Here is an 11,504-nt window from a genome sequence, read left to right on the forward strand (position 1 = left end):
ATTATTAAACAATTGTAAGGAAAGGCTCTTGTGAATTTGGTATTACAGCAGCTAGTAGGAAACTGCATTGCTGTGAGATTTTGTTTGACCGACTGGCTAACCCGAAGAGGGTGTTTGAATGAGTTTGCAAAACTTGGTTTTATGCAAACCAAACCAAGTTTTTTTAATGAGTTTTGAAATTTTGAGTTGTTTGTTATACCCAAAATCCAGTTTTTATACACAACTTGAGGGGAGTAATTTGATTTTTCACACTCCCTCTTACAAAACAGCTTTTACTGAGATTGGGTTTTCTTCAAACCCAGTTTTTTTCGCGTCCAAACACGTTAAAAACTGGTTGTGGGGTGTCATTCAGATGCCCCCTAAATATTTACATCTTCACATATGGTTGACAAAAAAGAAGTAAGAAACTTTTAAAAAAAAAATTGAGTTCTTTTACCTTAATTATTATATTGGTGTAATATATGAAAGCAAAAGTAATCTGAATGAGAAATCCAAGAAATCTACAAATCTGCATAACCATTAAAAAAAAACAATTATTCCCCCATGTGACATTCTTTACTATTTTGAGTTTTTCCGTGAACTTTGGCTTCATAAGATTTAAGTTATTCTTATTAAATCAAGGTTAACTTTACCTTTTATAATTGAATTGTATTAATTGTAGAAACCGTTCTCGCGGCACTTAATTTTCCAATAATACAAGCAGCTCTCATATGATAATACGGGCTATTAATTTCTACATACCGGATGTCCCCGAGGAGACAACGCAAATAATTATTTATTTTCAATTTAAATCCTGGAAGCTTGTCTGTTCAACGCTTGACTTGAACATATAAAATAGGTTTCTTTCTGTGACGACGGAAAAGCCTTCTTTTAAATAAAAGAGAATCTGAAAAAGTGGTCTTTTTCAATGACGTCGTGCCATGGAAACATATATAATTTATATGATTTCTTAGATAAAGAACATAAATCTACCAGTTAACATTCCCGATTTTTTTAATGGTACTTAAGATTTTGCATTTTTCTTTCTTTCTTTTTCCTCTTTCCAAGCAATAATTGGAGTTTAAATAATTGCATCTTTTTTGTCCTGGCAGACCAGTTGGTCCAGTTCTATTTGTGGCTTATCATGAACCCGTTCTGGTTCTAATTTCACCAACTTGGACCATTTAATATTGCTTCGCATATCCAAATTCTAGTTCCATATCGGCGGCCGCCGTCCAAAAGTTAATGCAAACTTTTCCTTTTTTTCTGTTTTTTACTTAAAGCAGATCTGAAATCCACAGTACCGGAATCCACGCTTTGATTTCAGGGCCTGCTCGGTGAGAAGAAATTATCCAATTTGTATGATCGAGTGGCGGAGAGATTTCGACTTTTTTGAACTGTACTGCTGAGTTTTAGTTTTTAAAAATTTCCAAATTGTATTATTGAGTTTTCGATTTTTATATATGTATAAATGCCGAATGTGGATTTTTCCGGCAGTCCGGACGGGTGGCTGCAGGAGGGTTTCAGCTTGTTTGTATATATGATATCATTTGCAGTCCTGCACTACTACAACTCTTAACTATATTTGTCTTTCAAAATATAACTTCTTCATGCCCCTTTTTTTTTTTTTTTTTTGCTCCGGGGTTCAGTGCTGATTTTTAAAATTTGTATGTTGGGTTTTATAGAAATTTTGAAAATTATCATTTGGCCTTTAAGAAAATTGAAAAATATATTTCAATCCTCATGAGAATACCTGTGATATATGCAAAATTGAAGAACATTACTCGTTGTCAATTCCTCGACTACTTGCTTGACTTTAATATCTGTGGAATCTGGACGCAGAACTGAGGATGTACCAAAGAGAGTGTCCAAGGAAAACAAGACCCTTAATAGAACCAGTAATCAACAGGGCATATGCAGAAAACAAGAGCATGCTTGAGCAGTTTCTCCAAAACTTCCAGCAGGGTGTACCGTGTACGTACCCAGCCTTTGCTCCGGCACCTGCTCATTGTGTCCCTCGACCAACCGGCCTTCGACCGGTGCCGGCAACTTCATCTTCACTGCTACAAACTAATCACAGACGGCGTATATTTTTCCGGGGAAAAGCTCTTCATGAGTGAAGATTATCTCAAAATGATGTGGAGGAGGAACCTCCTTATAGAAGATGTGCTCAGACGAGGCTACAATATTTTGTTCACCGCAAGTCAGTCTGGAAGGCAGGGCTAGAACACATGTAGAAGTCGAATTTTAAGCTAATTATTGGTTACAGGATTCGGTCCAAAGTGAAAGTACTTAGATTATGTGATGCAGGGATCGACCCCTGCGGTTCATTTCCATCTAGTTCCCTTTCTTTAGTTTAGATTCTTATTTTTCTCTTCTCTGTGTATATGTGAGATTGTCATTTAGTTTAGGCCAAGAGATGAAATCCAGGTTAATGAACCCTCGATTTCTTTCAAAACCAAGTTCTTAAGTCCAACATTTAGCTGGTGACCCTGTAGGCATTTTAGGATTCTTGGCTTAGTAGATGAATTTTTCTGTCATTCATATCATAAATGGGAAGTTCATTATGTAGTTAGCTATCTTTTTTTATGTTTGTCAAAACATGTCAGTTTTCCCCAATCTTTAAGTCTGTAATTTTATGTTCATTACTATACTAATTGCAGTTTAACGCCAAACAGAGGCCTTATTCTGTGTGCTTTTAAAGAACCAATATTGATCTTCAAATGAAAGTCATTAGTAACCAAACTCTCTGTCGAATTGCATGGCAGGAAGCCGACATTCTGTGGCTTCGAAACCCATTCACACGGTTGTCCACAGAGAATGACATGCAGATAAGCTGCGACAGGTTCAATGGCAGACCGAATGATAACTCCAACGACCTGAATGCTGGTTTCTATTTCGTCCGCGCTAACAACAAGACGATAGAACTCTACAAACTGTGGTACAGGAGCAGGGAAGTTGGCAGCCATGACCAAGATGTGTTCCAAAAGCTTCAAAAGGGACCTGCCTTTCAAAAACTAGGCTTGAGACTCAGGTTTATAGACACACTGTACTTCGCGGGGTTCTGTCAGATGAGCAGAGAAACGAGGGAGGTGAACACAGTGCACGCAAACTGTTGCAGGAGTATGAACGCAAAATTGATGGATTTAAGTGCCTTTCATGAAGCCTGGAAGAGGTTCATGGCCACCGAATACATCAATGGTAGTTCTGCTGGGAAATGGCCCGATGCAGAGGTTTGTCGTGCTTCATGGAGGAGGTAGGGTTACTGGACAAATTCATGGCGGTCGGAGGCTAACCATGTACAACATATGCTTTGAAATTGTTGTTAAACCAAATTAACTCTTCTGGTTGAAGGAAATTTTGATTGCAGAAAAGGATGCATAAGGGCATTGATGTCTCTCTGGCTCTAGCACCAGACAAGTCTGGCGAGTTGAGATCCTGTGCTTCAGTCCAAATTTTACTTTAGTAAACATAAGGCCAAGATTAATTTGGAAGAAGCAAAAAAAAGACCAAAGGATTCAATTCCATCTGGGTCATCCATTGGAGACTTTTCATTGATGCTGACTTCTTACCTAATTAATGATAACGAAGAAGATATCTTGGCCCTGTTTCTAAGACGCATGTTGATGATGACATTACAGAGCCGCGTAAGTGAACTATATGATGTGATCTTACACCTTTTTTCTTAAATATTGTGAAGCAGCTTCTGACCTCGCAGAATATCATCAAACGTAAGATTGATTAATTTAATTTCCCTGTTCTAATATTTTATTCTCCGTTTGAAACCATTCAGCAAGTAATCGTGTGTCAGCGAGGGAAAATTCTCTCCTTCCAAACACCAGGTGCGGCGGTATTAGGAAAAAGAAGAAGATAGATATGTTTGGGGTCAAGGGGCCGGCTTTTTATGTCAAATTTTTAGCCTTTACGGCCTAGCGTGGGTGAAATGTGCTTCATTATAGAACATGGGAACAGGTGAAAAATCAACACTTCATTGTATATTTTGAATTTTTAATGGCCTCAAGTGTTCTACTGAGCATTTGGTACATGTTTTTAGATTAATGCTTTCGTACTTCAGAAACACTCTGTTCTTGAATATATTGTGGTTACATCCGAGATGTTACATATTAATGTATGTAAAGACATCAGTAATCTCACCATATATGTTTGTTGGATATACATGCAACATACATCTTAAAAGTATGTGGTCAAAGAATATAATTATTTTCTTAAGAAACAGCCCCTAATTATAGGTAGATATATCCACTCAGCCAAGCGTACCAAGTCCAAGCTGATCTTAAAATGAAAAAAAAAAAAGCTAAAATTGTCATTTTCCATTTTCACTCATCATTTGGAAAAGACAATTGTCCAAGCACCAATTTGTTCCATTTTCTGAACTTGATATTTCCAAATACCCTGAGGATCCTAAGTATACGTTTACCGTGGGTAACTAATTAGCTAAATTACCTTCTAATTAAACCTATGGTTATTTATAAAGCAGACCTCTGTTCTCGTCAACAAAGACGGCCAACTTATTTAATCAATTCAGGGGTCCTTCCTCGATTCCCAACTACACAGAATTTTAATATAAAAAGTTTCTATATGCTGTCTTGAATAACTACTCCACTATGAATGTTCCTTGAAACATTCAAGAATTAATAATAAAAATGCTTCTATGGTAGTGGCTGATGAAGGAGACCTTTCAATTTTCACTTTTTAAATGTTAGCATTGTACTCCCATCTACTTTGAACTCTTTCTGATATACTGTTCTACTGTTGATCGGCGAAAACTAACATTGTTGGCGCGTCTCTCTGAACTCATAGAGACATTAACTTGGACGTGAGAGACTCCCACGCGGACACGCTTCTCTCGTTTCGCTTCCACAGAAAGAAGAACTCCATCGCCTTCTTCGCGTCGAGGCAAAAAAATACGAACAAGCTTTTATGCTCAGCAGGCATGGAGGACTCTGAAAAGCAACCCTCCTGCAGTTGCATGAAACTTGCTGCAGACGGCTTCAAAAGAGTTTCCATGGCGCAAGTGAGCGCGCTGTTTCTTGGGTCTCTCGTGATTGTGGGGCTCTTGTTCTCTTATGGGTATAATCGGGAGGGATGGAACGATTTCTTCTCTTTTGATGGTTTCGCGTCTTCTGAGGTACTCTCTCCTCCCTCTCTTGCTTTTGCTCCTTTGGTTGGCAAGATTTAATTTTGCTCTAAGAGCTCAGTTTTCGAATTACAAGATTCAATATGGTTCATTGATCGGCGCGGTGCTTATCGTCCAAGCCTTTCGTTTGCTTTCTTGCTTTCTCGGCGATAATTTTCTTCGGAGAGCTCTGTTTCCAGATATATTAGAGCAGATGAGAGTGACGATTCATGAGAAAAACACCTTTCACTGCTTTGGTCGCTCTTTCTTTTCACAATCATGATTTAAATTAGTTTCTTGTTCTTAATATTTTCTTCTGAGAGCACAGGTTCTCAAGTTTTATGAGGCAGACCATCGGTTCATCATCAGGAAAAAAGATGTTTCAGAAAACCTACCCAATTCGTCCCGACTACTGACACATGGATTCCTGCTTTGATCTGAAAAAAAGTTAACTCTTTACGCAAGAACTTCTAGGAACAAATCAATTCATTTGTTGGCTTTGACCATGGCGGCGGGCGGCAGCTTACCATCGTCATGTAACTCATCACAAATTAGTTCATCTAATTTTAAAAAGTACTTGTTTTTCAGTCTATTAAATCGTCCCTTTCTTTTGTGAGACTACTTGATTCATTTTCTTAAAAGAAAAACAGTATTTTCAGTTAAATTTAGCTTAAGGGCAGGATTCATGAGAGAGTAAAAGTGTGTTACGGTGGTCAAACCGCCCATTAATATGACAAGAGCCAATGAGTTTTTGTCCCTTTTTAAAAATGCAAGCAAGCATTAATAATGACTATGAACTATGAAGACATTTGATGAGAAAAATATTGTGTTCTTAGAGCACCTATTTTCAAAACAAGTGATTCAAAATGACTTATGTTCTTGTTCCTGAAAGAAAACAGGTGATATGGTTATAGATGTTCTTATCAGATTCAACCATTAAACATTAGACATAATTACACCATATCTCTTGAACAAAAAAATAAAACTCTTGACAGATATGATATCTAGAGACAATGTTCTACCATAACGGTAAGAGCATTTGCAAATCGAAGGATCCTTCTAAGAATATGCTTGGAAGGAGAAAAGACGTAGGAAACGGCCAAAACTAAAAAGTAGCTTCTGACTCGTTACTTATTTGTCTCTCAATTATACGTGCGAACCCACTTTGGGCTTGAAACCATGGTGGAGATGGTGGTGTGTTTTGGGGTTCGAACACGCTGTTCCTGTTCTTTGCTCCCTTCACATAATACAGCAGATGGAGATTGCATATCGGCCTGAACGCATGTCCAGCAATGGATACGTGTCCTGTGATATGGAGAGCCGAACTCGTATTCGGCCCGAACATACTGCCAAAACTCTCTCTGTATGAGACTTGGTTACTTTTGGCTAAAAGAAAAGGCCCTTTCTTTTTCCGCTTTGTTCAAGAGTTGTCTGTCATTACTTTCAGCCACTTCAACACTTTATTTTCCACATGATCTCATCCAATCTGACGTGACACCGGAATCAAACTAAACCACTGGTCATGACTTTTATGGTGAGCCCCTTAAAAGCTAGTTTTTTTTGTTGGTTTTGGCTCTTTTATTAAGCGGCGGCTGGATGAAATATTCTTCATTCTTACCCATCAACTTCCGAGCACCAAGAGGTATGAGCCCCACCTGGGTCTGTCATTTAACCCACTTGCGCCCACACCCAGTTGTCCATATTAAACCTTTTGAATTCTCAAACTTTGCTTAAAAGCATAACTTTTTTGTAAATGTTTCTAAACTGGAGCATGGTTTCTAGAAAAAATAGTTGTGTGTGCCTGGAGCACGCTCACGCTTTTCATAAAGTCATGTGGTATGCCTTTTGAAGTGGAGCAGCCAATTCCTCTCTCGCTCTCTCTCTCTCTACATATTTATATATTTTTATATATGTAAACTTGTTTTCATGGATCAGGATGCAGGACTAGATGACGTACTAAAGAGAGCGTCCACGGAGAATAAGACAGTCATACTCACAATCATAAACAAGGCGTACACGGAAAACGACAGCATGCTTGAGCTGTTCCTCCAAGGTCTCCAGCAAGGAGAAGAGACCCAGCCTTTGATCCAGCACCTCCTTCTAGTTGCCGTCGACCAAGCTGCCTTCAACCGTTGCCAGGAGATTCACCCCCACTGTTACAGACTCAGCACCGGCGGCGTAGATTTTTCCGGTGAAGAGTTGTTTATGAGCAAATATTATCTCGACATGATGTGGAGGAGGCTCCTCTTTGTAGCTGCCGTGGTCAGGCGAGGGTATAACGTCGTGTTCACTGTAAGTCTTCGGTCATCCCCATGGTTATCTTCACATGAAAGCACACTGCAAGACATGGCTTCATTTCCATGCCCAGAATGAGAGCAAGAACACCATTCTTGTGTAACTGCTTTCTTAGAGTAGTGCATATTAAGACATGACTCAAGCACAAGTTAGGATCTAACTACCAATATAATTAAATCTAACTACCAATATAATTAAGCAGCCGAACATGGTGGGTACTGTAACAATATCTTCCTATACAGCAAAAGAAAATCATGCAGCCTTGTTCCACAATGCATGTCCCACCTTATCCACCTTTTTCCGGATAAGCAGACCCTGCAAATTGTGGGCATTTTGGTCAATTTATAAATTTGGGGCCTCTGAGGCACATAAGGAAAGTGGATATTGTTGCCAAATCTCAGAGAAAAAGTCGACCTCTAACGCTCAGAAAAGTTTGGTACAGGTAGAGATGAATCACTGAGCGCCCATCTTTCTGTAAACTTATTCTTGAGATCAATCATTGGCAGCATGACAGAGTATATTATGCATCCAAATGTTTCTCGATGCATTCATTGGCACCCAAGTCTAGATCTGCCACATTTTCAACAAAAACAAGTTCAAAATTTTGATGAAATAACAAAAACACGCGTAAGTTTTGAATTTTTTTTCATTTAACATCTTTTCTTTCTATGTAATTAGGCGAGTAAATTAATTAAAAAAAAAAATCATCATCTAAGCGCCCTTTCATTATTCCATCAAAGCTTGAGCATGAAATTTTTTATTTGCAACTCATCCAACCGACATATTGCCTCAATTACAGTAGCAGCGAAGGTCTTATTCAGACTGAAATTGACAAACAGAGAATGGCTTTTACATTGTGGCAGGATGCTGATATCTTGTGGTTCCGGAACCCGTTCCCACGGTTTTCTTTGGACGATGACGTTCAGATAAGTTGTGACAGATATAATGGCAGGCCATATGATACATCAAATGCCATTAATGCCGGTTTCTATTTCGTTCGTTCAAATATTAAGACGATCAAGTTGTACAAGTTGTGGTATAAAAGCAAGGATATAGGCATCCATGAACAGGACGTGCTCCAAAAGCTCCAAACGAAAGATTCTTTCAAGAAACTGGGCTTGAAATTCAGGTTCCTGAATACACAATACTTTGCAGGATTCTGTCAGACAAGCACGGACATGAGGGAGGTGAACACAATGCACGCAAACTGCTGCAAGAGTTTGAAAGCGAAAATGGCAGATTTAAGTGCTTTTTATGGAGCCTGGAAGAACTTCACGGCCACCACCGGCCATAATACCACCACGGGAACGTGGCCTGATGCCAAGGCTTGCCATGCTTCATGGGGGTAGCGCGGTGGCTAGCCATGTAATGTAACATAAGATTGTTCACTACCCAAATCTATTTTTTTGTTTCATTCCGATTAATTTTCAGCCTTTGGCATTCTTGATCATAGAGATATTAAAATCATATTTGATTGGGTCCTAGGGCTAATCACGTGGACCTAAATCAGCTAATGAACAGAACTATGTCTACTGTTTATCTCTTCATTAGCTGTAGGCACAAATCATCACCTCGCTATGGTACTCATTGCATGTTTCTTATGTATCAGGGGCCAAAGGAGCACGAACTTCATGGTGAGCAAGGAAAGAGTGCGCACGGGTTGTACATGAGAACTTGTGCCAATTCATCATTCTTTTCTTTCCATCCTTTCTTTTATTTTTATTTTTCACTGATGATGTGCATAAACTATATATATATATATATATATATATATATATAGTTTGCTAGTTATATATAGTTTGTTGGTTTATCTTCTCGTACCACTGGCTTCTCTTTGTAGGCCATATTAATACCTTTGACAATCTTCATCTTCTCTTTCATCTTGGAAACCAAGGCATCCTCATTCTGTTGAGTCAGGCGTTCACCTTTTCATTCTTGCTCTTTCTTCTGTCACATTATCTCCTATGGTTTGCCTTCTTTAACCCATGTGGGCCATCTCCAACCCGTCCCTCCCATTGCTCTCCTTCTTGTCCTCTTCACCATTCGCCCTTTGCTTCTTAGGTATTACACCTGTCAGTCTTGGCTTGTCAGTTTCCAGTGACGGAAGCAACAACAGGGTGTTTACAGAAACAGCCGCTTCTGCAAACTCTGTTGGCTGTTTGGTGAAGGCTCATGTGCACCTTGCATTCCACATTGACCAGCGGCTGCACTCCGCTGCCTTATTCTCTGTCCTTTCTTTTATGTTCTCCATTCTCCTTGTTCTATGATTTCTTTGTTTTTTTAGTTCTTTTGTTTTGTCGACTTTTATTTTCTTCATGACTACTTTTCACCCAGTTTTTACGGGCTCTCTCTCACTCTCAACCAGTCACCGCACCGTAGGCAATGAAGCGCAGAGGCGTGCGCCTCAGTTACACTTTTTTTTTTTTTTCATCTTTAAAATTCAAAAGGAAATTCAGACTCATGCTTTCTGCCATTCAACTTCGACAAAACTGTGAGGTAAAAATTGTACTGGTCAGCTTCAGCTTTGTCAAGCGAGGATTGGCTGAGTGAAAACGTGGCGTTACTTTGCACGTTTTGTTTATAAAAATATAAACCAGTTTGTTTTGTTCTTAAACAACATCAACTCCCAACGTTTCTGCGCAAAACACCAATTTAGTAGAATAACAAAAACAAAAAAAATAGGTTTTTCTTGTTTCCCCATAGAACGCATGCTTTTATACCTAATAATTAAGCAAAGTACTCTTAACCAAGAGTTTTCTTTTACTACTCTGCATTTTGAAATTTTAACCGCACAATTCGTCAATTTTTATTCAAAAATAAATGAAATGATATTTTCTTATACGTTTTTTGGTGACCATGTAAATTCTATACAAATTTCAAAGGTGACTGTCACTTATTGCACGAAAAATAGGAACCATTTAAAGACTACAAAACATATAGATTATTAGGGAAAGTTAAATGTATTTTTTTATTATGCTTTATTAATATATTTCCCTTTTAGTTCTTTGTCAATTTCCCATTGTTTTTATACATATTACATATCATACAGTTTTGATCCTGAAACTTATACTTTGGTGCCTCCTGCTTCGCTTCATCACATTTAACAAAGTTGAACAAAGTTAAATGTGTGTTGCATACCAAGAAATATTTGATCTAATTTTCATCTTGCAAGCTTTATGCTTTCATTTCTCCTTCCGATTGATGATAAGAAAAAGTTTTTAAAAACACACACACACACACACACACACACACACACACACAAAGGTCCCGGATTCAGGACTAAAATCACCGAAAAAATTACTTTAAGATTTATTACTAGTTAAGGTCAGGTGAACAGGCATATACTAGTTAATGTCCATGGCTGCACTAAGCTAGGACGAAAAAAAGTACACACGTCAACTTCAATTGTCGTGCTTCTTACGGCTCAGAAGAACAACCACAGAACAACATTCACAAAAAACAAAATGACAGATCAAGAATAGGATCCACAAGAAACGAATTAACAATGCCCATAAACCGCTATCAGCCACCCAGCCAGACGTACTACACCCCCTACAGCCCAAAATTACAAAATGTATGACAAATTTTCATAGGACAGTTCGCCTTACGCTACCTAAAGTTTAAAACTGTTTAAGGTTTCTCCCATAAGCACGTCAAAAGTCTAAAAGAATCCCAGATTGTATCATAACATGTTTCGCTCTCTCTTCTTGCTCTGGCGCGCAAAAAACACACATCTAAAGTCTACAATCAACAATAACCAGATGCATCGTCTCAAGAACCGTCGTCTTACGTAGTTCGAGTTCCATAGGTAATGTCCGCTTTTATTAAGTACGAAATAGTTGCAGAGAACCAAAAAAAAAGAAAATTATCGTCAGGACTTTACTAACATTTGCTCGTGGTTCTCCAAAACATGCATCATTCCCATCAGACAAGAAACGGTATAAAGTTGCCAACCAGCAAAAGCAAGAATGAGCGAGAGCCTCCAAATCAACACCCTTGCCTTCTTCCCCTCTTACCACCAGTTTACCACGCGTGGTGATAAGCAGAAAGATGGGCGGGCATGAAAAGACTAACAGCAACACCACACAAATAC

At 38.6% G+C, this 11,504-nt stretch overlaps 1 protein-coding gene and 1 pseudogene across 2 annotated transcripts; both read left to right on the plus strand.

Annotated features, from left to right (window-relative positions):
• Positions 1-1,829: 1,829 nt before the first annotated feature.
• On the plus strand, positions 1,830-3,239 carry LOC116253244 (uncharacterized protein At1g28695-like; annotated as a pseudogene).
• A 1,479-nt stretch (positions 3,240-4,718) lies between these two features.
• On the plus strand, positions 4,719-9,113 carry LOC116252076 (uncharacterized protein At1g28695-like). 2 transcript variants are annotated; one of them, XM_031626126.2, is made up of 4 exons: positions 4,719-5,128; positions 7,052-7,408; positions 8,275-8,781; positions 9,021-9,113. In XM_031626126.2, exons 1-3 carry the CDS (start codon positions 4,934-4,936, stop codon positions 8,758-8,760), a joined length of 1,038 nt encoding a protein of 345 aa, XP_031481986.1. In that variant the 5' UTR covers positions 4,719-4,933; the 3' UTR covers positions 8,761-8,781; positions 9,021-9,113. The 2 variants fall into 2 exon arrangements, with proteins under 2 accessions (XP_031481986.1, XP_031481985.1); XM_031626125.1 differs by having other exon boundaries at positions 8,275-8,776.
• Positions 9,114-11,504: the final 2,391 nt, after the last annotated feature.

Source organism: Nymphaea colorata, chromosome 4 (assembly GCF_008831285.2).
Source record: "Nymphaea colorata isolate Beijing-Zhang1983 chromosome 4, ASM883128v2, whole genome shotgun sequence".
Lineage (NCBI taxonomy): Eukaryota > Viridiplantae > Streptophyta > Magnoliopsida > Nymphaeales > Nymphaeaceae > Nymphaea > Nymphaea colorata.

What these genes read in the sequence shown, in the direction of transcription:
- LOC116252076 (XM_031626126.2), top strand. Translation starts at nt 4,934, where the DNA reads ATGGAGGACTCTGAAAAGCAACCCTCCTGCAGTTGCATGAAACTTGCT. An exon ending in ATGGTTTCGCGTCTTCTGAG is followed by an intron (nt 5,129 to 7,051) that starts GTACTCTCTCCT and finishes TTCATGGATCAG; the next exon opens with GATGCAGGACTAGATGACGT. An exon ending in GGTATAACGTCGTGTTCACT is followed by an intron (nt 7,409 to 8,274) that starts GTAAGTCTTCGG and finishes ACATTGTGGCAG; the next exon opens with GATGCTGATATCTTGTGGTT.